This window comes from Sus scrofa, chromosome 9, assembly GCF_000003025.6.
Source record: "Sus scrofa isolate TJ Tabasco breed Duroc chromosome 9, Sscrofa11.1, whole genome shotgun sequence".
Lineage (NCBI taxonomy): Eukaryota > Metazoa > Chordata > Mammalia > Artiodactyla > Suidae > Sus > Sus scrofa.
The window spans coordinates 104,253,442-104,276,743 of record NC_010451.4 but is presented as its reverse complement, the minus strand read 5'-3'; the positions used below and the strand labels follow the sequence as shown (position 1 = coordinate 104,276,743).

General features: G+C 41.2%; 1 protein-coding gene across 3 annotated transcripts in view; it reads right to left on the bottom strand.

Moving 5' to 3' along the window:
* The window catches only part of LHFPL3 (lipoma HMGIC fusion partner-like 3), a 559,023-nt gene extending 551,943 nt beyond the window's left edge, over nt 1–7,080 (bottom strand). Inside the window, exon 1 of one of the 3 annotated variants that reach the window (XM_021063499.1) lies at nt 681–7,080. In XM_021063499.1, coding sequence (XP_020919158.1) covers nt 681–1,122 — 442 coding nt within the window. In that variant the 5' untranslated portion in view covers nt 1,123–7,080. The remainder of the gene's footprint in view (nt 1–680) is intronic. The other 2 variants (XM_021063498.1, XM_021063497.1) reach the window with 2 other exon arrangements.

Genomic DNA, 23,302 nt, shown 5'->3' with positions numbered 1-23,302 from the left:
TCAAGACGGTTCTCAGTTTAAAGCTGGAATGGAAGGACCTTTGCTCTGACAAGGAAACAAACTGAAGACTTGACATTGGGGAATTGCTAAGGAACATTCTAAGCTACATTTTTCTTAAAAGGGTAAAACCCAAAAGGGAATCAGTATTTATTCATCTCCAGATGGATGATAAAAATTTTGTAACTTCCCAGGACAGAGAGAAACAACTTCACTTCAGCCCCCACCCCCAACCACCCTCTCGGAGCAACGACAGAATCAGTCCCAGAGAGGGACAGAGCAGGCTGATCCTCCTTCCACCACAACCTCTCAAATCCGCTTTTCTCCTCGCGGTGCCAGTCCTTTCTTAGTCCCTCAGCTCGCGCCCTAAGAGGCTGCTCCTTCTCCCCAGCTCTAGTTCTTAGCGGACTCGGACCAGCAACCGCCCTGCCTCCGGCGCGTCCCTCTGGGTGGCATCCCCCGCACTTGGGAGGTTCTGGAAAGCGCGGGGACCAGGCGCTGGTGCCGAGGCTGGGGAACCCCGGGGGTTCCGGCCTCCCAGAGCTCCCGCCTGAGCGGCTTAAGTTGCTCGGCCCACAGCGGTGCGCACAGCCCCCCGTCCCTCCCACTCCTGCCCCTCCCCGGCTTCGGCGCCCGGGGTCCCCCCCCCACCTCAGCCTCCGCCGAGGTGAGCGCGCACTCACCGGAGGTGAGCTGCATCCAGGCACATATCTTATACACCGTAGCCGTGTTGCAGAAGAAGAAGAGGGTAAAGCAAATAATGCAGGCGATGATGAGCATCATGGAGAGGCCGATGAAGAAGGACGCGGCTTTGAAGGCGCCCGAGGGCAGCGTGGAGAAGTCCGTGAAGCTGCCCCTGCAGGTCAGCTCCCGGGAGAAGCCGTTGCCGATGCAGTAGTGGAAGAGCCCGAAATAGCCGGCTTGCGGGGTGTCCACGCCGTCGCCGATCCAGTAGGGCTGGATGAAGCACACCACGTTGACGATGGCAAAGCAGATGGTGAAGATGGCCCACAGCACGCCGATGGCCCGCGAGTTCCGCACATAGTTGGTGTGGTACAGCTTGGCAGCCTCCTGAGCCGGGAGCATCGCGGCGGCGGCGGCGGCAGCGGCGGCGGCTCCGGGCATTCTCCCCCTCCTCCTCCTCCTCCTCCTCCTTGTCCTCCGCCTCCCCCCGCCTCTCCGCGCTCAGGAGACACACTCACCGAGCCGCGCGCTGCAACTCCCCTGCCTCCGCCTCAGCCCAGCAGCGCCAGTTTCAGAGTCTGCATCCTCGCTCCCGGAAGGAGGGCGGGGAAGCGCCGAGCACCCCTCCGGCTCGCCTGGCACAGCCTCCCGGCCCCCCTCTCTCCCTCCCTCTCTCCTGGCCCGGGCTCCAGCCCTCCTCACCGCCCTCCACCCCTCTTCCCGCCGCCGCTGCAGCTGCTGCAGCTGAAGGCGGCAAATCCCGCGCGGGGCGTCGTGGCGCGCGAGCTCGGGCGCCCCCCGCTCGATTCCCGCCTTCTGCCAGCTCCACGCCCGGAGCCCCACCGCGCGGAGGACCGCGACGACCCTGGGACGCCTCTCTGGTGGCGGGCTTGGGCCGGGGAAGCGGACGAGGGAGGAGCACCCACAGAGATCCTAGAGAAGATCCCAGGGTCCGGGTTTTGGTTGGGGGCCTGGCTCCGGAGGCTGATTCTGGGAGGATTTCAAGCACCGCACAGCAACGTGCTTCGACCTCTGCATCTTTGCGGACGCGCGACAGGCGGCACGGCAGGTGAAGGCGAGAGAGGCCAGGAGAGAAGAGACGTGCTGCCCGCAAGAGACTCCCCAGTGACACCCTCTGAAAACTGCCCCTGGCAAACTCCTCGGCCTCAGGTTGAGGAGGTGGAGACCGAAGTTGGGCAGGAAACTGGTAGACAATAACGTAAAAGACACACCTAAGTGTGTTCTCACACCAGCTCAGCTCAGCTTATTTCCTCTTCGTGTTCCCCACTTCCATGCGGAGCCAGATGAACTGTAGCCTATTGCTGGCCTATACTTTCCTGTAAATCAGGCCATTTTCCTCACAAACCCTGTCGTAGATGAGGCCCGTGTCACTGAAATGTCTAGTTTGTCTGAAATTGAGTAGTTTAGCCAGTGTTTCTTGTACAAATACTGATTGGCAGCTACTCTGCCCAGACACTGTGCTGGGCTCTGAGGATACAGTGGCAATTGCACATGATTATTTCCGCTTCTTGTCCAAGTATTTGCCCCTCCCCCCATAATCCAAAATTCCAACTAACCAGAGAGTAATTTCCTCTCATTTACTGATATATAACCCCTTACATTTTCATATGGCATTGCTATTATACACACAAACTTAATATTGCTTTTTTAACAAACAGTTCCTGCCTTTCAAACTCCATTTCTTTCTTTCCCTTTTAATTTTATGGCCGCACTTGCAACATTTTGAAGCTCTCCGACTAGGGATTGAATCCCAGCCCCTGCTCAGCCTATACCACAGCTGCCCCAACAACGAAGGATCCTTTAAACCTACTGACAACCAGGGGGATCGAACCCACGTCTTTCAGCTACCCAAGCCACTGCACTCAGGTTCTTAACCCACTGCATCACAGCAGGAACTCTTCAGGCTCCTTGTCTTTTATTTCCATTTGTTACTCTTTTGTTCCTTCTGATTCTGACATAAAACTTGTAACCCTTACTCAAAGCAATGAAACTTGAATGTTCAATAGCAGCCTCAGATTTTGGTAACAAACCAGTTTGAAACATATGCCAGCTGAATTCTCTGAGCAGAAGGCAGAGAATTCTGTTAGATTTTGACCCTTAGGTCTATACTTAATCACATGTCTCATTATAATGCAAAAACACATGGAAGCTCCTTGACACTGGCTTACACTTATGCTCAATCTGCCCACCTTTTTACTAGATCAGTGAGAGACCTGAGATACCAGATGCAATATGAAGTTAGCAGGAAGAGGTAAGAACACTTAGAGTGGTTCCTTTCGGAGAGGGGGCTACTGGGGAGGAAGGAAGAAAAGCTCCAAACGGTATTTGGCTACATAAATGGCTATTATATGGAAGCCGGATCATACTCTAAATGATGAAGACCAATCATGCCCCTCATTTAATAACCTGAAGGTCTGAGATTGTACAGGGAGAGAGAGAGAGACAGTGGAAATACGGACGTGGGACACAGAAGCTTATGAAGGGGTTGAAACTGAGAAAGAATTTTAAAAGGTAAGTGTTAGACTCTTACACTTAGTTTTTCCTGTAGGCATGAATTTCAGGTATTAGAGTTCAAAGTCCATGAGGCAGGACTTTGGAAGTCAAGAGGACAGAATTAAACAATGGTGTGAGACGTGTAAGTTTAGGTGACTAAGAACTTCTTGCAAATATAACTGTAGACTCTCAGAAGGTCTTTTAAAATTCAGAGGAATTTGGAGGGGGGAGGTGGGGAGGATGACCTAAATATGAGCCAACCCAATATAACACTTGCAGGTCTCTAAAAATATAATTCGTGATGATGCATCATCAGTGCATTGGTGGCAATAGAGGGTCACAACTTCTGTTAGGTCCCATTTGTTTTAACTCCCTTGAAATTGCTGGTAAATCAGAAAATCAGAAGAGTTTTAACATGGAAGGAGGAAGAGGAAAGGTGAGAGTAATTGAATTTATGGGGCCATCTGGCAAGCCATGTGTCCCAGGGGCAGAGATAGCTTTCTAGCAAGAAGTGACAGTAATCTCTAGTGACTTTTCCAAGCCCTCAAATCCCCCCCCCCCACCAAACCTGCTTGTCTAAAGTGGTCTTTCTTTAAAATCAGTGCCTAAAAGAGATCTTACCATTCCCCTGGGGTGGCTGAGATGGAAGGTTGCTGAGAGGGGCAAGGCTGAGAATCAAAAAGCCTGGTTTAGATCTCAGTGCTTAAATTGCCTTTACAGGACCAAGAAAAGACTGGTGAGTGACTCAGATTCAAATGTTGTGATTCAAAGAGCTTTTCTATTTGAGTCATGTCCAAGGAGAGCCTTATTCCAGTTTTGGAATTGCCTCTGGGTTCCTGCTCAAAATTGCTATGCCAAGGGGCACACTCAAGGTGTCCCCTCTTCTCAACAGCAACTAGAAACAGACCAGTGTTGGTGAATTGCTGGTCTAAAGTAATCCCTTCCCTGGGAGAATCTGAGTTTTGCTTCTTCAGGTGAGGGTTCAGTCAGGGGCATACTGAACCCTCCCAATGACCTTTCTCCCTACCTTTTTTCTTCCCAACACTGCAGAAGATTTCCAGGATGGAGCAGGATCTCCCAAGACTCTTGGAATTAGGGATGAGCTGGAATACCTGTAAACTCTGCAGTTGCCATCAATGAGTGAAGGATTGTCTTTTTACATCTTCCCCAATGCTTTGGCAACCAGTAACCCCAGAGGTAAGCCTGTCCATGCCCTTAAGCTAAAGCTTTAGTTTGTAACCAAGCAGAATTTAGGAGTTTAGACAGCTAAGCATCTAGGCAACTAATTATATTTATCAAATATGACGTGACCAAGAAAGCTGTTAGGAGAAGAGGAAATAATAAAAGTAGTCTGGTTGATGCTAGGAAGTTACTATTGATAGAAAAGTAATCTGACACTATAACATGATTCAGATGTGCTAAATAACTAGTAAAAGTCAGTGTTGTTGACAGCATCAAATTAGAACCACTGAACACTCACATCTGAAATTTTAAACACTGTTAAAGATGTTTTTCTCTTACTGCCACAAAGGGTCAGTAGTGAGACTCAGTTTGTCTCTAAACTGTGTCTTAATGTTAGGGCTTTATTATAAAAGCGTAAATAACAGAATAGTTGGACTGTGTAAAACTACGAAAAAGATGCCTCATGAGTTAAAGGACTAGACGTTTTGATCCAAAAACTAATCTGTGATGGCTAGGGAGAGTGTGAAAGCTTTGGAGGGCAAGGGACTCCGGATCCAGACCCAGCACCATCTTCACCTAATCGTGAGAGACCAAGGCACAGGAGGCTCCTTTTGTCATCTCTAGAATTATGGTAAGGGAGAGGGGACATCTGATGGATGCTATTCTGTTTTACAAAGACTATTCTTAGATGACTTTGCAAAAAAAAAAAAAAAAAAAAAAAAAAAAAAAAAGAAGTGAGGCCTAACAAGAGTTATCAGATTCTGATGATGCAGACATTTTATTTAAAATTGAAAATCCTTTCCAAAATCCAGCTGCTACAAATTTTCAGGCAATGGGTACTCAGTGTTTTTAGGTGAGTCATTGCTATGATCTTGGAAAATGGGGGAAAGGTGATTTCTAAAATCTGTTAATCAATTTCTAGGCTCTTACCAAGGCCAATATCAGATCCCTCTCCGAATATAAAGATTTTAATAATGAAGCTCTTTTCACTCACCAAGAGGTTACCTCTGCCCCTCTCCCATCTTTGCTTTCTTTTAGGGCTTTTTAGAAATCATGAAACATCTCCCAGTTAATCAGTCACTAGGTAAGCAGTGGCAATCAGAAAAACTGGGAGTTTCGATCCCCTGTACAAAGCAAGCCAACATTGATCACAAGGCTCTGATTTCATCGCACCTTGGTCTATACTATTTTGCAATGAGTGCAGAACTCCACAAATGGAGAAAAATGGGAAATATGAATATCAGTCATTCTCTTTACCTTTTTCCTCTATTTTGAAATGGATTCTGTGCAAGAGTTATCCCTCCCTCTTATAAGTTCTTTTTACTTTTCCAGAACCCAACTAAGACCATAAGTTGTTTTAAGGCTGAACAATTCCAACAGCCTACATTAGAAGAACTAACTCTCTGTTAACACTTTTAAGCCCTTGATGATTTTGGAACAGTTCTGTAAGTAGTAACCTCTCCTGAGTAAAATACTATGGAAACATAACCATCGCTTGAAGTATGGTTTATTTAAGTCTGCCATGGAGTGATATAGTAAAGTTTTAAATTCAGTATGTAAGTTCTGTCCTCTTTCAGTCTAATACTGACTGGTCTTCCTGATCTTTAAAAAAAAAGATGAATTCTATCTGCTATTCCTTCTGAACTTGTTTCACGGAGTTTCCCATTCAAGGTATACCTTGACTGAAAAGTCAACATTTGCATTTGGAACATCTACACTTGTGTTTTTATTATTGGGCTCATATTTGAAACCACTCTTTGGATTATCACGGAAGGCATCTTTATCCAGGAAATTTGTCTCTCCTACTTGGCAATCACTTGAGTCTCTCATATTTTAGGTTCAGCCTTGGTGAGAATCTGCTCCAAGCCACATACTTTAAGTCTGATAATCCCAAACACCCCTCTATATGTGAAGAAAACCCATCCAGATGCTTTCTTTTACTGCAATACTGACATAAAAATATTAGTCTTGATAAATCAGTGCTTTATCAAAGGGGCACATTTTCATGCCTACATTAGTCAGCTTTTGCTGGAGAAGTAACCCAGCCCTCAGTGGCTTATAAGCACAAATGTGTTCTTCTAATGCACACTACATGATGGTTGTTGGTAGGCTAACCAAAGTCCAGGCCATAGACCTGACAGCAGGTCTGCTTGTATTCTCATTCTGAGGTCTAAGTTGAAGGAGCAGCTCTTATCTAGGACATGTTGTTGGCATAAGGACAAAAATGTAAGAGGCTGAAGCAAATTATAAAACTCTATCCAAAACTTCTGCTCAAATACAGTATGCGGCATGTCATTTCATATTCCATTGGCCAAAGCATATCATAAGAAAAAGCTGAAAGGCATTGTGCTGGGGATATATAATCCTCTTACAGGAAATAAATAAGTAAAAAAAAAAAAATCAAGAACTTTAATCACATCTGTCACATTCATCCTCTGATAAAACTTTCATTTCAACTTACTTTTCACATGGTTCCTGGAAAGACTATTTACATGTATGACTTTTGTTTTAAGACTGTATACTATCTCATTTTGGATAAATACTTCATCCTACTCACTCTTTTGTTGAAGAGTCTGGTTTTACTTGGTTTTTTTAATGGAAAAATTCATAAACTGAAAAGGTTTCCATGAGAAGATAATGTGTAATTACTTTTTTATTTTACAGTATTTAAACATGCTATATGATTCTCCCTTTTAAAGCATGTATCATCAGAAATGGTATTTAGTTTCAAAGTGAATGTTACCTTGTGAATTCTCACAAATATATAGATAGTGTTTTTCAAACTTGAGTGTGAATTCTTTTTTTACAAAAAAGCCCTAGTATACCCATAGAAATGACTTATAAGATTATTATTGTAATGTAACATACATGTGCAGAGTAAATATTAAAAGCATAAAACTTAATTCAATCAACTTTCAGACATGGCAGCATGAAAAAGCCAGTGCAGCCCAAACAAGTATAAATCTGAATAAAATGATCAAAACAGCCATTTTAAGGTTCTGAAGGTTGACCAATAGCAAACAACCAACTGCGAGGTGTTTGTTCATGAAGAACTGATGGAATTTGGATAAGCAAACTAAAGTCTGTGGTCTTTTTGCCTGGGGTAGCTCACGTTCTACTTACCCCCAGCTCAATCAGCCTATTGTTTTAGCAGGACAGGGCTGGCAGTGAATACCAGCAGCTTCTGCCAAAGGGGGAAGACTTCATTTGGAGTGGAGGACCAGAGTCCATGCCAAGCAACATTATCACTGAAATTAGCTAGCTCAATAAGAAATGAGGTTGGAAACCCAGGGCTCTGCTAGCCTGAGGTCCCACTTAGGGCAAGCAGTGGACTAGTCAGAAATTTAATGGGGACAGCCTGGAAATGAAAGAGGCAGAGAAAAGCTAGATAAGCTCTCCATGAATCCACAGCCAACTGAGGAATGACATGCACATTCAGAGAAGACAGAAAAGGATTTGATGGAAAGTAAAAGCTGAAAAAGACTTGAGAAATGCCAGAATCCATTGTCAGAGGATTGAAGCTTTACAGGTCTGATGTATTTGAGCACAGTTTCTACCCAAATCATTGCCTGACCACAAAGCTATGCAGGCCCAAAGGGAAAACTCTAGGAAACCAAGTTGAAAAATAAATGTAATAATATTTTTAAAAATCTGAGCAGGGATAGTAGCAACCAGACACCCTGAGTGAGACAGACTTTGCAAGCTAAGTCTAGGCAAGTTACTAAAAAAAAAAAAAATCCCTCAGGAGGAAAAAATGAGAATAGAGAGTTGCTATAATTTATTATTTAAAATGTTCAGTTTTCAACAACAAAAAATGAGTCATGCAAAGAAACAGTTAAGTCTAATCCTTACTAAGAAAAAAAGATTAGTCAGTAGAGAATAACTTTGAGTGGGCCCAGATATTGGTTTTAGCAGACAAAAACTTCAAGGCAGCTATTTAAATATGTTAACCCCCTACAGGGGGTTAATATCCAAAATATGCAAACAGCTCATACAACTCAATATCCAAAAAACAAACGATCCAATAAAAAAAATGGCCAGAAGACCTAAATAGACATTTCTCTAAATAGACGTAAATAGACATACAGATGGCCAAAAGGCACATGAAAAGATGTTCCACTTCGCTAATTGTTAGAGAAATACAAGTCAAAACTACAATGGGGTATTATCACTTCATATTAATCAGAATATCCATCATCAAAAGGTCTACAAATAAATAATAAATGCTGGAGAGGGGAGGGAGAAAAGTGAAAGCTCCTGCACTGCTGGTGGGAACATAAATTGTTGCAGCCAATATGGAGAACACAGTGGAACATTATGGAAGTTCCTTAAAAGACCAAAAATAGAGGTACCATATGATCCAGCAATCCCATTCTTGGGTATACATCTGGAAAAAATGAAAACTCTAAATCTAGAAGATACATGTAACCTACTGATCATGGCAGCAATATTTGCAATAGCCAAGACACAGAAACAAACCCAAGTGGCCATCAAGAGATGACTGGCTTAAGATGTTGGAGGGGGGATCAAGATGGTGGAGGAGTAAGACATCACACTCACCTTCTCCCACAAACACATCAAAAGAAAAAAAAAAAAAAATCTGCATGTAAAACGATTGGCACAGAACATCTACCAAATGTTGGCAGAAGATCTTAAATCTCCAAAAAGGGCAAGAAACGCTTGACATAACTGGGTAGAACAAAAGAGAGAGAGAAAAAGAAAGAATCAGGACAGGACTATCATTCCTAAGAGGGAGCTGTGAAAGAGAAAAGGAACCCCCATCCTGAGAAGCCACCCAACTGACAGGGAGATCAGCCAAGATGGAGGGACCTCAAAGTTGCTGAGAAAAGCGCAGCAGCTGCCCTGAGGAGGGCAAAGTAGAAAGAGAACCACACAGATCATCTGCACCACCGCCCCGGACACTACAGTCTGAGATGCTCAGGTAGGGGCTGGGCACTGAGACTCAGGCTCCGGAGGTCAGTTCCAGGGAGAGGACTAGGGTTGGCTGTGTGGGGACAGCCTGAGGGGCTAAAAAGCAGTGTGCCACGGGCAGGGGAGTGGAAGGCCAAGGCAGAGGGAACCCAGGAAGAGGTCTGGGCCACAGGAGAAGCAAGGCACCATTTTGGGGATGATGAAAGGAGGAGGGGCGGACCAGCATAGGAATCTCCCTGCGCACATGTGGGCTCTCAAATGGTGGGGCACCTCTGGCACAGGCTATGGGTGGCAAAAAGCCACTAGCTTGGGCTATGGGAGACCAGGCACTTCTTGTGCAGGCTATGGGCAGCCAGGCACCACTTCTGTGAGCTAAGGGCAGTGAGAGGCTAAGTGCAACATGGTGCCTCTTGTGTGATCTACAGGTGGCAGGAACGGATTGCAGCAGTTGGCTCAGAGGTCAGAGGGAGGTGTGGCCTGCCGCCACTGGGGGCCTGTAAGTGGGCTCCACCAGTGGCCCCAGTCCCCTCAGGGGTTGGCACAAAAAAAAAAAATAAATAAATAAATAAAGAGGGCACTACAACCGAGCACCATCCGTTGTTGCTCTCACTCCCCTTGGGAACACACCCACCCTGCTGCTGCCACTGCCAAATGCTAGAGGCAGTGCCCACATGCTTGATCACTGCCACTTTCAGGACTGTGCAACTAGGAGCAGCTTGTGCAGCACCTCCTGCATGGGCTAAGTGAAATGGGGTGCTTCTTGTGTGGTCTGCACATGGCAGGGGCAAGCCAACAGAGTTATCTCTGACTCCAGAAGTGAGCGTGGCCCACTGCCACTGGGGGTCCCTGAACAGGCACCACGTATGGCCCAATCAGCACCACAGAGGAGGGCGTTGTGACAGAACACCACCTATTGTTGCTCTTACTCCCCTGGGACCATACCTGCCCTGCTGCTGCCACTGCCAAATGCTCCAGGCAGTGTCCACACACTTGATCACTGTCATTTCCCTGGATCCTGCGACTAGGAGCAGCCTGTGCAGCAACTCTTGTGTGGACTAAGTGGGAGGGAATGTTTCTTGCACAGTCTACGGGTGCTGGGGGCAAATGACCGCAGTTATCACAAACTCCAGAGGTGGGTGTGGCCTGCCACCACTTGAGGTCCCTGAACAGGAACCACTTGCAGCCCCAGTCACCTCAGAGGAGGGCATTGCAATCGAACACTACCTGTTGTTGCTCTCACTCCCCTGGGAACTCACACACCCTACCACTGCCACTGCCACTGCCAAATGCTCTGGACACATCATAAATCTGCCTAAGGCTCATTACCACTTCCCAGAGCCCTGCAACTAGGAGTAGCCTGTGCCACCTTTCTTCATGTCCTTACTGCTGTTAAGAGCCCAGCAACCAGGCAGTGACTACTAGCCCTGCCCATTGCCTCCTTCTCCCTGGAAATGCACTCAACACCCTGGGGATAACAGCCTGCTCACACCAAAAAAAGAGACAGCAAATATCCAAACTCCCAGGCCAAAAATAAGTAGTAACCTCCCACAAAATACAAATTGGTGCTCTTGCATAGAAGTAGCCCCCCAAGACTACAGCTTGCTTCCCTAAACTCACAGAAAAGGAAAAACATAAGGAAGATGAAGCAGTTCAGGAAACATTCCTAGTTAAAAAGCACAGGAAAATTCACATGAAGCAGCAAACAATGAAACAGACCTCTGTCATCTGACAGACACTGAGTTCAAAAGGGAGATAATGAAAATACTGAAGGAATTAAGGCGGAATATCAAGGAATTAAGAGAGGATATGAATAGTAATGAAGATTCCTTTAGAAAAGGACTAGAAAATATAAGGAATAGGAGGGAAAATTGTAAAATTTATTTGCAGAGATGCAAACTGAGCTAAAGGCACTAAAGAGCAGAATGAATAATGCAGAGGAACAAACTAGTGACTTGGAAGATAGAATAACAGAAATCCTCAATAAGGACAGCAGAAAACAAAATGAAAAAACACAAAAGCAGTATAAGAGATGTATGGGATAATATAAAGTGGGCCAATCTACACATACTAGGAATTCCAGAAGGAGAAGAAAAAGACAAGGGGATTGAAAATATATTTGAAGAAATTATGTCTGAAAACTTTCCAAGTCTAAAGGAAACTGATATCAAGATACAGGAAGCACAGAGGGCCCCAAATAGGCCCACAACAAGACATATTAAAATAAAAATGGCAAAAGTTAAAGAGAGGATTCTAAAGGCAGCAAGAGAAAAACAAAGCATCGATTCTAAGGGAACCCTGATAAGGCTATCAGTTGATTTCTCTACAGAAACACTACAGGCCAGAAGAGAGTGGCAAAATATATTCAAAATCTGAAAGGAAAAAAAAAATTCAGCCTAGAATACTCTATCCATCAAGAATATCATTTAAAATAGAAGGAGAAATAAAGAATTTCTCCAACAAACAAAAGCTAAAAGAGTACAGCAGTACTAAACCCATTCTAAAAGAAATACTGAAAGGGTTTCTTTAAATACAAAAAGGAGTAAGAAGAAATAGGAGGGAGGAAACCACAGCTAGAAAGCAATCACTTACATAAGCCAGCATACAGATCTAAAAGAAGAAGAAGAACAAGAACAAGAACAAGAAACTACTGTAATAGCAATGATAAATACAAGGGACAGCAAAAGGACAAACAGGAAGATGTTAAAAAAAAAGACTTCAATATCATAGACTTTGGGAAGGAAAGTAAGAAAATATAGACTCTTTTCCAAACAGTACATTCAAAAAACTAAAAAGAAAAGTACTCAAGCATAAAATAAATGGACATCAACCAACCAAAAAAAGAAAGGAAGAAGTGAGAAATATAGAATCAACTGGAAAACAAGGTTGAAAATGGCAATAAATACATATCTATCAATAATTACCTTAAATGTCAATGGACCGAATGCTCCAAGCAAAAGACGCAGAGTGGCAGATTGGATAAAAAAGCAAAAACCTACAATCTGCTGTCTACAAGAGACCCACCTTAGGGCAAAGGACACATACAGATTGAAGGTAAGTGAATGGGAAAAGATATTTCATGCCAATGGACAAGACAGGGAAGCGGGAGTTGCAATACTCATATTGGACAAAATAGACTTTAAAATGAAGGCCATAAAGAAATACAGAGAAGGACACTATTTAATGGTAAAAGGATCCATTCAAGAAGTGGATATTATAATCGTCAATATATATGCCTCTAATATAAGAGCACCCAGATACCTACAACAAATACTAACAAACATAAAAGGAGAAATGGATGGGAATACAATCATAGTAGGAGACTTCAACACCCTGCTCACATCAATGGACAGGTACTCTAGATATAAAATCAATAAGGCAACAGAGATCCTAAAGGACACAATAGAAAAGTTAGACTTAATTGATATTTTCAGGACATTTTCAAAAAAATCAGAATACACATTATTCTCAAATGCACATGGAACATTCTCAAGGATTTATCACATACTGGGGCACAAAGCTAACCTCAACAAATTTAAGAGTATAGAAATTATTTCAAATATCTTCTCTGACCACAATAGCATGAAATTAGAAATCTACCACAAGAAAAGAAATGAGATAAATCTAACTACATGGAGACTAAACAACATGCTACTAAAAAACCAATGGGTCAATGATGAAATCAAGAAGGAAATTAAAAAAATACCTCGAGACAAATGATAATGAAGACACAACCATTCAAAATCTATGGGATGTGGCAAAAGCAGTGCTTAGAGGGAAATTCATAGCAACACAGGCCCTCCTCAAAAAAGAAAATTATCAACTTAACCCACCACCTAAATGAATTAGAAAAAGAAGAACAAACAAAACCTAAAGTCAGCAGAAGGAAGGAAATCATAAAGATCAGAAAGGAAGTCAATAAAATACGGATTCAAAAAACAATAGAAAAATCAATAAAAGCAAGATCTGGTTCTTGAAAAGGTAAACAAAGTTGACAAACCTCTGGCCAGACTCATCAAAAAGAGGAGAGAAAAAACCCAAATAGACAAATTAAGAAATGAAAAAGGAGAAATCCCAACAGATGCTGCAGAAATACAAAAACCCATAAGAGAATACTATTAACAATTATAAGCCAATGAACTTGACAACCTACAAGAAATGAACAACATTTTAGAGACTTACAGCCTGCCCAAACTGAATCGAGAAATAGATCAAGTGAACAGACTGATCACTAGAGATGAAATTGAATATGTAATAACAACTCTCCCTATAAATAAAAGTCCAGCACCAGATGGCTTCACAGGCAAATTCTACCAAACCTACAAAGAGGAAATTATACCCACCCTCCTTAAACTTTTCCAAAAGTTTGAAGAAGAAGGAACACTCCCAAAGGCATTCTATGATGCCACTATCAACCTAATACCAAATCCAGACAAAGATAGTACCAAAAAAGAAAACTATAGGCCAATATCTTTGATGAATATAGACATAAAAATTCTCAACAAAATTGTGGCCAACTGAATCCAACAACATATAAAAAAGATCATACACCAGGACCAAGTGGGATTCAATCATTCACAAGGATGGTTCAACATATGCAAATCAAACAACATCATACACAACATTAACATAAGAAAAGCCAAAAACCATATCATCATCTCAATAGATACAGAAAAAGCATTTGACAAAGTCCAACATCCATTCATGATAAAAACTCTTACCAAAGTTGGAGTTCCCGTCGTGGCACAGTGGTTAATGAATCCGACTAGGAACCATGAGGTTGTGGATTCGGTCCCTGCCCTTGCTCAGTGGGTTAATGATCTGGCGTTGCCGTGAGCTGTGGTGTAGGTTGCAGACGCGGCTCGGATCCCGCATTGCTGTGGCTCTGGCGTAGGCCGGTGGCTACAGCTCCGATTTGACCCCTAGCCTGGGAACATCCAAATGCCGTGGGAGCGGCCCAAAGAAATAGCAAAAAGACAAAAACAAAACAAAACAAAACAAAACAAAACAAAACAAAAAAAACTCTTACCAAAGTGGGTATAGAGGGAACATATCTTAACCTAATAAAAGCCATTTATGACAAACCCACAGCCAATCTAACACTCAATGGAGAAAAGCTGAAAGCCTTCCCACTAAAATAGGGAACAAGACAAGGATGCCCACTCTCACCACATTTATTCAACATAGTATTGGAAGTCCTAAGCCACAGCAATCAGATAAACAAAAGAAATAAAAGGTATCCAAACTGGAAGAGAAGAGGTAAAATTGTCATTGTATGCAGATGACATGATACTATGTATAGAAAACCCTAAGGACTCCACCCAAAAACTTCTGGAACTGATCAACAAATTCAGCAAAGTAGCAGGATATAAGACTAACATTCAGAAATCAGTCTCCTTTCTGTATGCTAACAGTGAAATATTAGAAAAGGAATACAAAAATACAATACCTTTTAAAATTGCACCCCAAAAAATCAAGTACCTGGGAATAAATCTGACCAAAGAGGTAAAAGACTTATATGCCAAGAACTATAAAACATTCGCCAAGGAAATTAAAGAGGATTCAAAAAAATGGAAAGATATTCCATGCTCCTGGGTTGGAAAAATTAATATGGTAAAAATGGCCATACTACCCAAAGCAATCTACAGATCCAATGAAATCCCTATCAAATTACCCATGACATTCTTCACAGAACTAAAACAAACAATTCAAAAATTTGCATGGAACCACAAAAGACCCAAATTGCCAGAGCAATCCTGAGGAAAAACATCAAGCAGGGGGCATAACTCTCCCAGACTTCAAGCAATATTACAAAGGCACAGTAATTAAGACAGTGTGGTACTGGTACCAATACTGACATATAGATCAATGGAACAGAATCGAGAACCCAGAAATAAACCCAGACACCTACACTCACTTAATCTTTGACAAAGGAGGCAAGAATATAAAATGGGAAAAAGACAGTCTTTTCAGCAAATGGTTTTAGGAAAACTGGGCAGCCACATGTAAATCAATGAAACTGCAATACATCCTCACACCATGCACAAAAATAAACTCAAAATAGCTTAAAGACTCAAACATAAGACAAGACTCCATCAAACTCCTAGAAGAGAACATAGGCAAAACATTCTCAGACATCAACCTACAAATGTTTTCTCAGGTCAGTCTCCTAAGGCGACAGAAATAAAAGCAAAAATAAACCAATGGGACCTCATCAAACTGACAAACTTTTGCACAGCAAAGGAAACCATAAAAAAAAAAAAAAAAAAAAGACAACTTACAGACTGGGAGAAAACAGTTTGAAATAATGCAACTGACAAAGGCTTAATCTGTAAAATATAACAGCAACTTATACAACTCAACAGCAAAAAGGCCAACAACCCAATTGAAAAATGGGCAAAAGGCCTGAATAGACATTTCTCCAGGGTTGGGAAGGAGTGGGATGGACTAGGAGTCTAGGATTAATAGATGCAAGCTATTGCCTTTGAAATGGGTATGCAATGAGATCCTGCTGTATAGCACTGGGAATTATATCTAGTCACTTATGATGGAGCATAATAACGTGAGAAAAAAGATTGTATATATACATGTGTGACTAGGTCACCTTGCTGTGCAGAAGAAAATTGACAGAACACTGTAAACCAGTTATAATGGAAAAAATAAAAATAATTATTTTAAAAAAATCAAAAAAGAAAGAAAAAAGATATGGGTGTGTGTGCATGTGTGTACTGTACATGTGTGTGTGTGTGTATGTACATATTGTATATATATGTATATGTATAATATATATACAACTCAACCATAAAAAAGAATGAAATATTGCCATTTGCAGCAATATATATGAACCTAGAGATTATCATACTTAGTGAAGTAAATCAAAGATAAATACCATATGATATCACTTATATGTGGTATCTAAAAAATAATGCTAATGAATCCATATGCAAAATAGAAACAGACTCACAGATCTAGAAAACGAACTTATGGTTACCAAAGGGGAAAGGGAAGGGATAAATCAGGAGTATTGTGTAAACAGATACAAACTATCCCACATACATAAAATAGATAAGCAATATGGATTTACTGTATAGTACAAGGAACTATATTTAATATCTTATAAAAATGTATACTGGAATATAATCTGAATATATATAAATATAAATACATATAAATATATCACTTTGCTGTATACCTGAAGCTAACACAATATTATAACTCATCTATACTTTAATTAAAATTATTTTTAAGATGCGTTTTTAAAAATGAAAGGAAGCCATGTTTAAAGACAAATATAAATTTAAAAAACTATTACTCAAGAAATAGAGAATTTCAATAGAAAAATAGAAACTGCAAAGAAGAACCAAATGGTGATTCTAGAGTCGAAAAGTACAAGAACTGAAATGAAAAATCAATAGATAGGTTCAACAGCTGGTTTGATACAATACCAAAAAGCATCAATGAATTTGAAAATGTCTGAGAAATACCCAATCTGAAGAATACAGAGAAAAAAAAGATTAAAGAAAAACAAGCAGAGCTTCACAGATATGTGGGACAATAGCAAGTGTACCAAAGAGTGTAATGAGAGTCCTGTATAGTGGCAGAAAATTCATCTGAAGATGAATTTAGACAAAAATTTCCACATTTGATGAAAAGTATTACAGATCCAATAAGGTCAACAAATCCCAAGTAGGATAAACAGGAAAAAATTAATATCTAGGCAGTCATAGTTAAACTGCTGAAGCTAAAAAGAAGGAGAAAATATTGAGAACAGGAAGAGAGAAACAACCCACAGGAACACTGGAACAACAATGCAATTCATGACTAATTTCTCATCAGAAACAATGGAGGCCAGTGGCACTGGGATGATATATTCAACATGCTGAAATAAAAAAATAACTGTAAACCAAGAATTCTACATCCAAGGAGTTCCTATTGTGGCTTAGTGGGTTAAGAACCTGAACAGTGTCTGTGAGGATGCAGTTTGATCCCTGGTCTTGCTCAGTGGGTTAAGGATCTGGTGTTGCCATGAGCTATAGCATAGGTGGCAGATGAAGCTTGGATCCTGTGTTGCCAGGGCTGTGTCACAGGCCTGCAGCTGCAGCTCAGATTTGATCCCTAGCCCAGGAACTTCCATGTGGGGCAAGTGCAGCCCTAAAAAAAAAAAAAAAAAAAAAAAAAAGAGTTCTATATCCAGGAAAAACTGTCTTTCAAAACTGAATATCACTCAGTAATTAAAAAAAAAAAAAAAAAACTAACAAACTATTGATACATGCTTAAGCCTGGATGACTCTCCAATGAATTATGCTAACTGAGGAAAAGCTAATCCCAGAAGATTCAATTTATATAACATTGTTAAAATAACAAAATTACAGAAATGGTGAACAGCTTAAGAGCTGTTAGCATTACAGAGGGCCTGGGTATCTGAGGGAAATAGGTGTGGCTATAAAAAGGCAACTGATACGTGCTTCAAGATGTGGATGTGTGAAGATCAAAAGCATTATGCTAAGTGAGAGAAGCCAGGTGCAAAAGATTTCATTTATAAATTTCAAGAAAAGAAAAATACCTAGAGGCAGTAGATTAGTGATCACCTACAGCCACAGTTGGGAGCAGGGATTGCTTCAAACAAGCACAAGAGAACTTTAGGGGAAATTTAAATGTTCTAAATCTGGATTATGGTGATGGTTGCACAACTATAGAAGTTTACTGAAAAAAAAATTCTTGAACTGGACACACACTTACAATGCTTGAATTTTGTGGCATGTAAATTACACTTCAATAAAACTGTTTACCAAATTAAGTCCCTATTCTTATACTTCTTTTGAAACCTACTCATGTAAATGTCAATCCAAAAGTCATTTACAAATTACAGTCCAACCACCACACCAATAAAATTCAAAGTAACATTTCTAGAACATAACTGAGAAAGTTAAAGATATCACCTAATAGAAATCTTTTTCTTAAATAGGATTTATTCATTCATATTAATATAAATTGATATGCACAAAGACAAGATCAACTCGAAAAATCTGCTCTCACTCTAAATTGCATCATGGTTGATCTGGCACAGGTCTCTTAGAGGGTGCAATGTCTGGAGTACAACATGCCCTGTGGCAAGTCATTATCTCAACAATTTTCTCCCTCCAAACTACTGCAAAATTCTGCCTTGCACAGTTGGACCATAATGTGCTTTGGCTTGACTTGGTGTTTAGACATCATTCACTAGAATGTAAGCTCCACAGGACCAGGAACTTGTTCGGATTCACTGCTGTGTCCCCAAAGCATAGAACTGTAGTACCTGGCATATGACAAATATTAAAAGAATGAATGAATGACTTTACAGATAAAGACCACTTCTCTAATGTGTTACTACTTCATAATATTACTCTGATGTACTACATCATTTTCCAGTGATAGTATCATAGTCTCTAAATAAGATATGAACATCTTATTCTATGAAAATGATTTTCAGTTGCAAATTATCACTACAAAAAAAGGAGTAATTTGGGTTTGTTTTTGTCTTTGAAAATAGTAAGGTTGTCTAATAGTAGATGACGGTTATCATTGTGACAACAGAATGTGCAGTGGAGCTAGACATGCTCTAAACTCTTTGCTGGATCACTCAGCATCAAGGCAGTCACAAATACAGAGCCTGTCTCTGATCTAAAACTGTTTATCAGTACTGACTTTTAGCCTGACTCCTCACCAGACAGGAAATATATTGGATAAATTTAAGTATGTTTCTATTAATATTTAAATTAGCACCTACTTAAAAACTAAAATTAAAAATTCTCCTAGAGAACTCACAAATACTGAGGAATACATCATGTGGATCTCAGTTGAAGAAGCTCTGGCCCAAATCATTACACCTTTCACCAGGTACCATTTCTCAGTTTTGTGAGCATTTGTATTTCATTAGCAACCTCACTAGAAGCATGAAATAGTGCTCCCACTAATGATTCTGCTGTGAGGGGTAGTCTACTTAGTACTTATTTTAATTGAAAACACCTGCTTAACTTTTTGTTTCAGGCCCAATCAATTCCTACTGTGTTTTATGACGGAGAATTCTGGAATTTCAGCTGAGTATTTCTTCAAATGCTGAACCAGATTCTTGGCCAGGGGAGGTGGAGAGGCTGAACACTGGGGCGGGAGAGAGGAGAATAAAGACAGCTCACTGGCAACCTTCTGGTCTGTTCTCGGGCAGAGGCAATGGCAACGCTTTGAGGAAGAAAATTAGTGGTACAACAAAGTTTTCCTCACAGGATATCAGCTCTGATGCCTTTGCCTTAGGGGCTCTTACACACATAGGATTCATTCCTTGAATTCAGTGATGTAAACATACACTAACTAGTGCCTACCGTAGCTTGTACAGTGTGCCAGTTGTTGGGGTTACAGATGTGAACGAGATGCAGTCCCTGCCTGAGAGGGCACACGCTATCAGGAAAAAGACAAATTGAGTATTGCAATGCGTTGTGCTAAGTTGAAACATCTGATAGAAGCACCTTCTGAAAGCACAAAAGAGAAGCATCTAACTAGCCTTAAATCCAAGAAAGATCCCTTGACTAGTGATGGATTGATGAGGGGAATGGAGAGAAGTGAGGACAAGCAGGGAGGACGTTCCAAGTAGAGGCAGCAAAACCGTAGAGGTACTAAGGCAAGAAAAAACTAAGGAACTTGGAATTGAAGGGAAGTGTCCACTTTCTTATTCACCCCTCCATCCATCCATCATCCATTCATCCAACAAATACTCATTAATTATCTCTTAAATTCCGGATTCTGGGCCAAGTGGTATGGAGTCAAAGGTTCTCAAGATTTGACCCCTATTACTCTAGAGTAACCGGAGTCCAGTGGTTCAGAAGAGACCTAAATAAATGCAGGACCTTCCATTTACTGTTTCAATCTGTTCAAGTCTCTCATTTTTATCACCATCCTAACCGAAGTTGTTAATCACCTCTTGCTTGAGTTACATGATAGCCACATTACTGTTCTCCTTGCTTTTACCCTCTTCTATTTATCCTTCACACTAAGAAGAGCATACTTTTTGAAATGCAATATGATTAGACTATTGCCTCTGTTTAGAGTATGTAGTGACTTCTCACTGCTCTGAGACGAAAGGCAAATGTCTTAGCATGTTCTTGCTTGGTCTGGATGCTCCTACCAGCCTCTCCAGCTTCAACTTACTCTGTCCTTCTCACTCACTTCTGCAGCCACAGGGGCCTTTGTGTCCTTATTTTCATGACGTTCCCTTTCCCTCTGCCACCCAGCTTTTCCACATGCCATCCTCTGTACATGGAATGCTCTGGAGAAATTTACCTTTCCTCATCCTTAAGATTTAAAGTTAACTCTTAATTGTTCTTCCAGAAAAAGGCTTTAACAACCTCTGGCACCTCCTTATACTCCCTCATGATCTTTCATTTGCACTATGTATCACCATTATAATTATATATTTATTTATGTGATGTTTGAGCAATGCCTATTTCTCTCACCAGAAAGTAAGTGTATATTCTTTTCCTTACCACTGACACCTTAACTTCTAGTTCAGGGCTCAATAATGAATGAATGAATGAATGGATGGATGAACATATATGGTATGTCGGGTTGCATTTTCCAAAAATGCCAGCCACAATATCTCCCATAACCCCATGCTTTTCTTAATATGTGGCTTTAATATTCCTGCTGTTGAGAGGTGGTAACTATGTTCCCTCCCCTTGAGTCTAGGTTGGCTTGTGATTACAGCAGAAGTGATGCTATGTGAGTTCTGAGGTTCGCCATGAAAGACAACAGCTTGTACCCAGTTCTTTTGAGACTTTTGGTCTTGGAAATCAGCCACCAAGACACAGGGAAGCCCAAGATGAAGAAGGGAGACTCCTCATTCCCCACCTCTGCCTGGACTCCCAGCTGACAGCCAGCACCATCTTGTGTGTGAGTGCTACCTTGAAAGTGAACCCACTGAGCCACCCCAGCAAGTACTGTGTAGACAGACAATGAGCCACCTCTGCAAAGCCCTGCCCCGAATAAATGATTGCCATTGTTTTCAGGTATGAAATTCTGGGGTTGTTTGTTACAGATCAAGATATAACTGGAATATATAGTTAAAGAGATTCATACTTAACTGACAAAATATCCAGATTAGTTTAACGAGATCACTAAATTGGATTGAATATTTGGTCATTCACAAAGTGCTATTCAATGAACAATTTAGTAATGGATCAGAGCAAAGCAACCATCAAAATAGCACATCAAAGAGTCACAAAGAAATCATAGTAATATAAAGGATGTATCCCTTTTCAGCCAATCTAGATCCCAGCTCTATGCTAAATTTCTGTCCACTCCTTTATTCTTAAGTTTTCCATTCTTCATTTCCCATTCTTATGCTATTTTAATCTACTAAATTGCCTCGTTCTAATCTTCGTGATACAGAGCTCAAGCCAATGATAATTTTGTGATTGGTAGAGAAGCAGCTTAAAAGACTACTACAAAGATAATGGAAAGTCTGATCAAAGGAGTTTTCAGTGACATCTCTTTTGAACAGAATTATGTGGAATTACTTAGGTTCTTAATCTTACTTTGGCATGTTTGTGTCATGTGTCTTACTGGATATATGAGGGACTTGGTGGATCCAGTGCAGTGTGGCTGCTGATTAAGCTGACAATGTTATCATGTTTGTGATATGTGGTATATAACTAATTTCACTCTGGACTACACATTAAGGCCCTGCTCCAGTTTCCCCTCAAAAGTTCAGCATCTACTGAGAGGATGAAAAGAGAGCATAGTATATTGTAAATAGAGTGTCAGATCCTTTTTTTTTTTTTTTAACAATTTTATTTATTTATTTATTTAACATTTATTTTTTGGCCATAGCATGCAGTGGCTTGATGTGGATTCTTTTTTTTTTTTTTTTTTTTTGACTTTTTGCTATTTCTTGGGCCGCTCACACAACATATGGAGGTTCTCAGGCTAGGGGTCAAATCGGAGCTGTAGTCTCCAGCCTACGCCAGAGCCACAGCAATGTGGGATCCGAGCCACGTCTGCAACCTACACCACAGCTCATGGCAATGCCAGATCCTTAACCCACTGAGCAAGCGCAGGGACCGAACCCACAACCTCATGGTTCCTAGTCGGATTCATTAACCACTGTGCCACGACGGGAACTCCGGATTCTTAGTTCAATCCCAGACCAGGGATTAAACCTGGGCTACAGCGGTAAAAGTACCAAGTCCTAACCACTAGAATTTCCAAGAGTGCTAGATCTTGAGTCTGGCTGCCCGAGTTTGAATCCTGACCTATCATTTATTACTTGCGTCCCTGTGTCCAAATTAATTATTCTTTCCACGTCTCTGTTTCTTTAGCTGTACAGTGGGTACAAAATTGTATCCATGCTGGAGGATTTTGGCAAGGTTAAAGGAGAAAATACACACGAAGCACTGGAAAGGTACTTGGCCATAGAAAGTGCTCAGTAAATCCACTCTTACAGTGTATCCACCCTGTTTGTTGCTTCCTGTTTCATTCTAGATGGCCAATCTCTGCATAACCTTTAGAGAAAGATGGTGTGTGGAATACTCTTAAAAGAAATGAGTCAGTTCACAATTTTAAAGACTTCTCACCACATCAAATCATTTCCCTTTCAAAGGTGGAAATCAAGATAGCGGGGTAGAAGGATGTGGAGCTCACTGGCCCCTACAAACATATCTACCTGTGGAACAATTCTCACTGAAAACCAGCAAATACAACCAAGGCTGCTAGGAGGATTCTCACATAACCAGATAGGACAAAAACCAAAATCATTCCCTTCCCACCTCTGTTGTCTTCATGTTTGTTGCAGTTTTATTACAAGTTTACCAGGTGAAGAACAACTCTGTTTGCTCTAGTAACTTGGGGAACCAGAATATCATTTAGAAAATTATGACCACACTTCACTGAATGCTCCCATAGTGTTTTCAACAAATTCCCAGAAATGCATACCTTACCTCCAGGAAATTGTTTAATAAAGTTTCAGGTA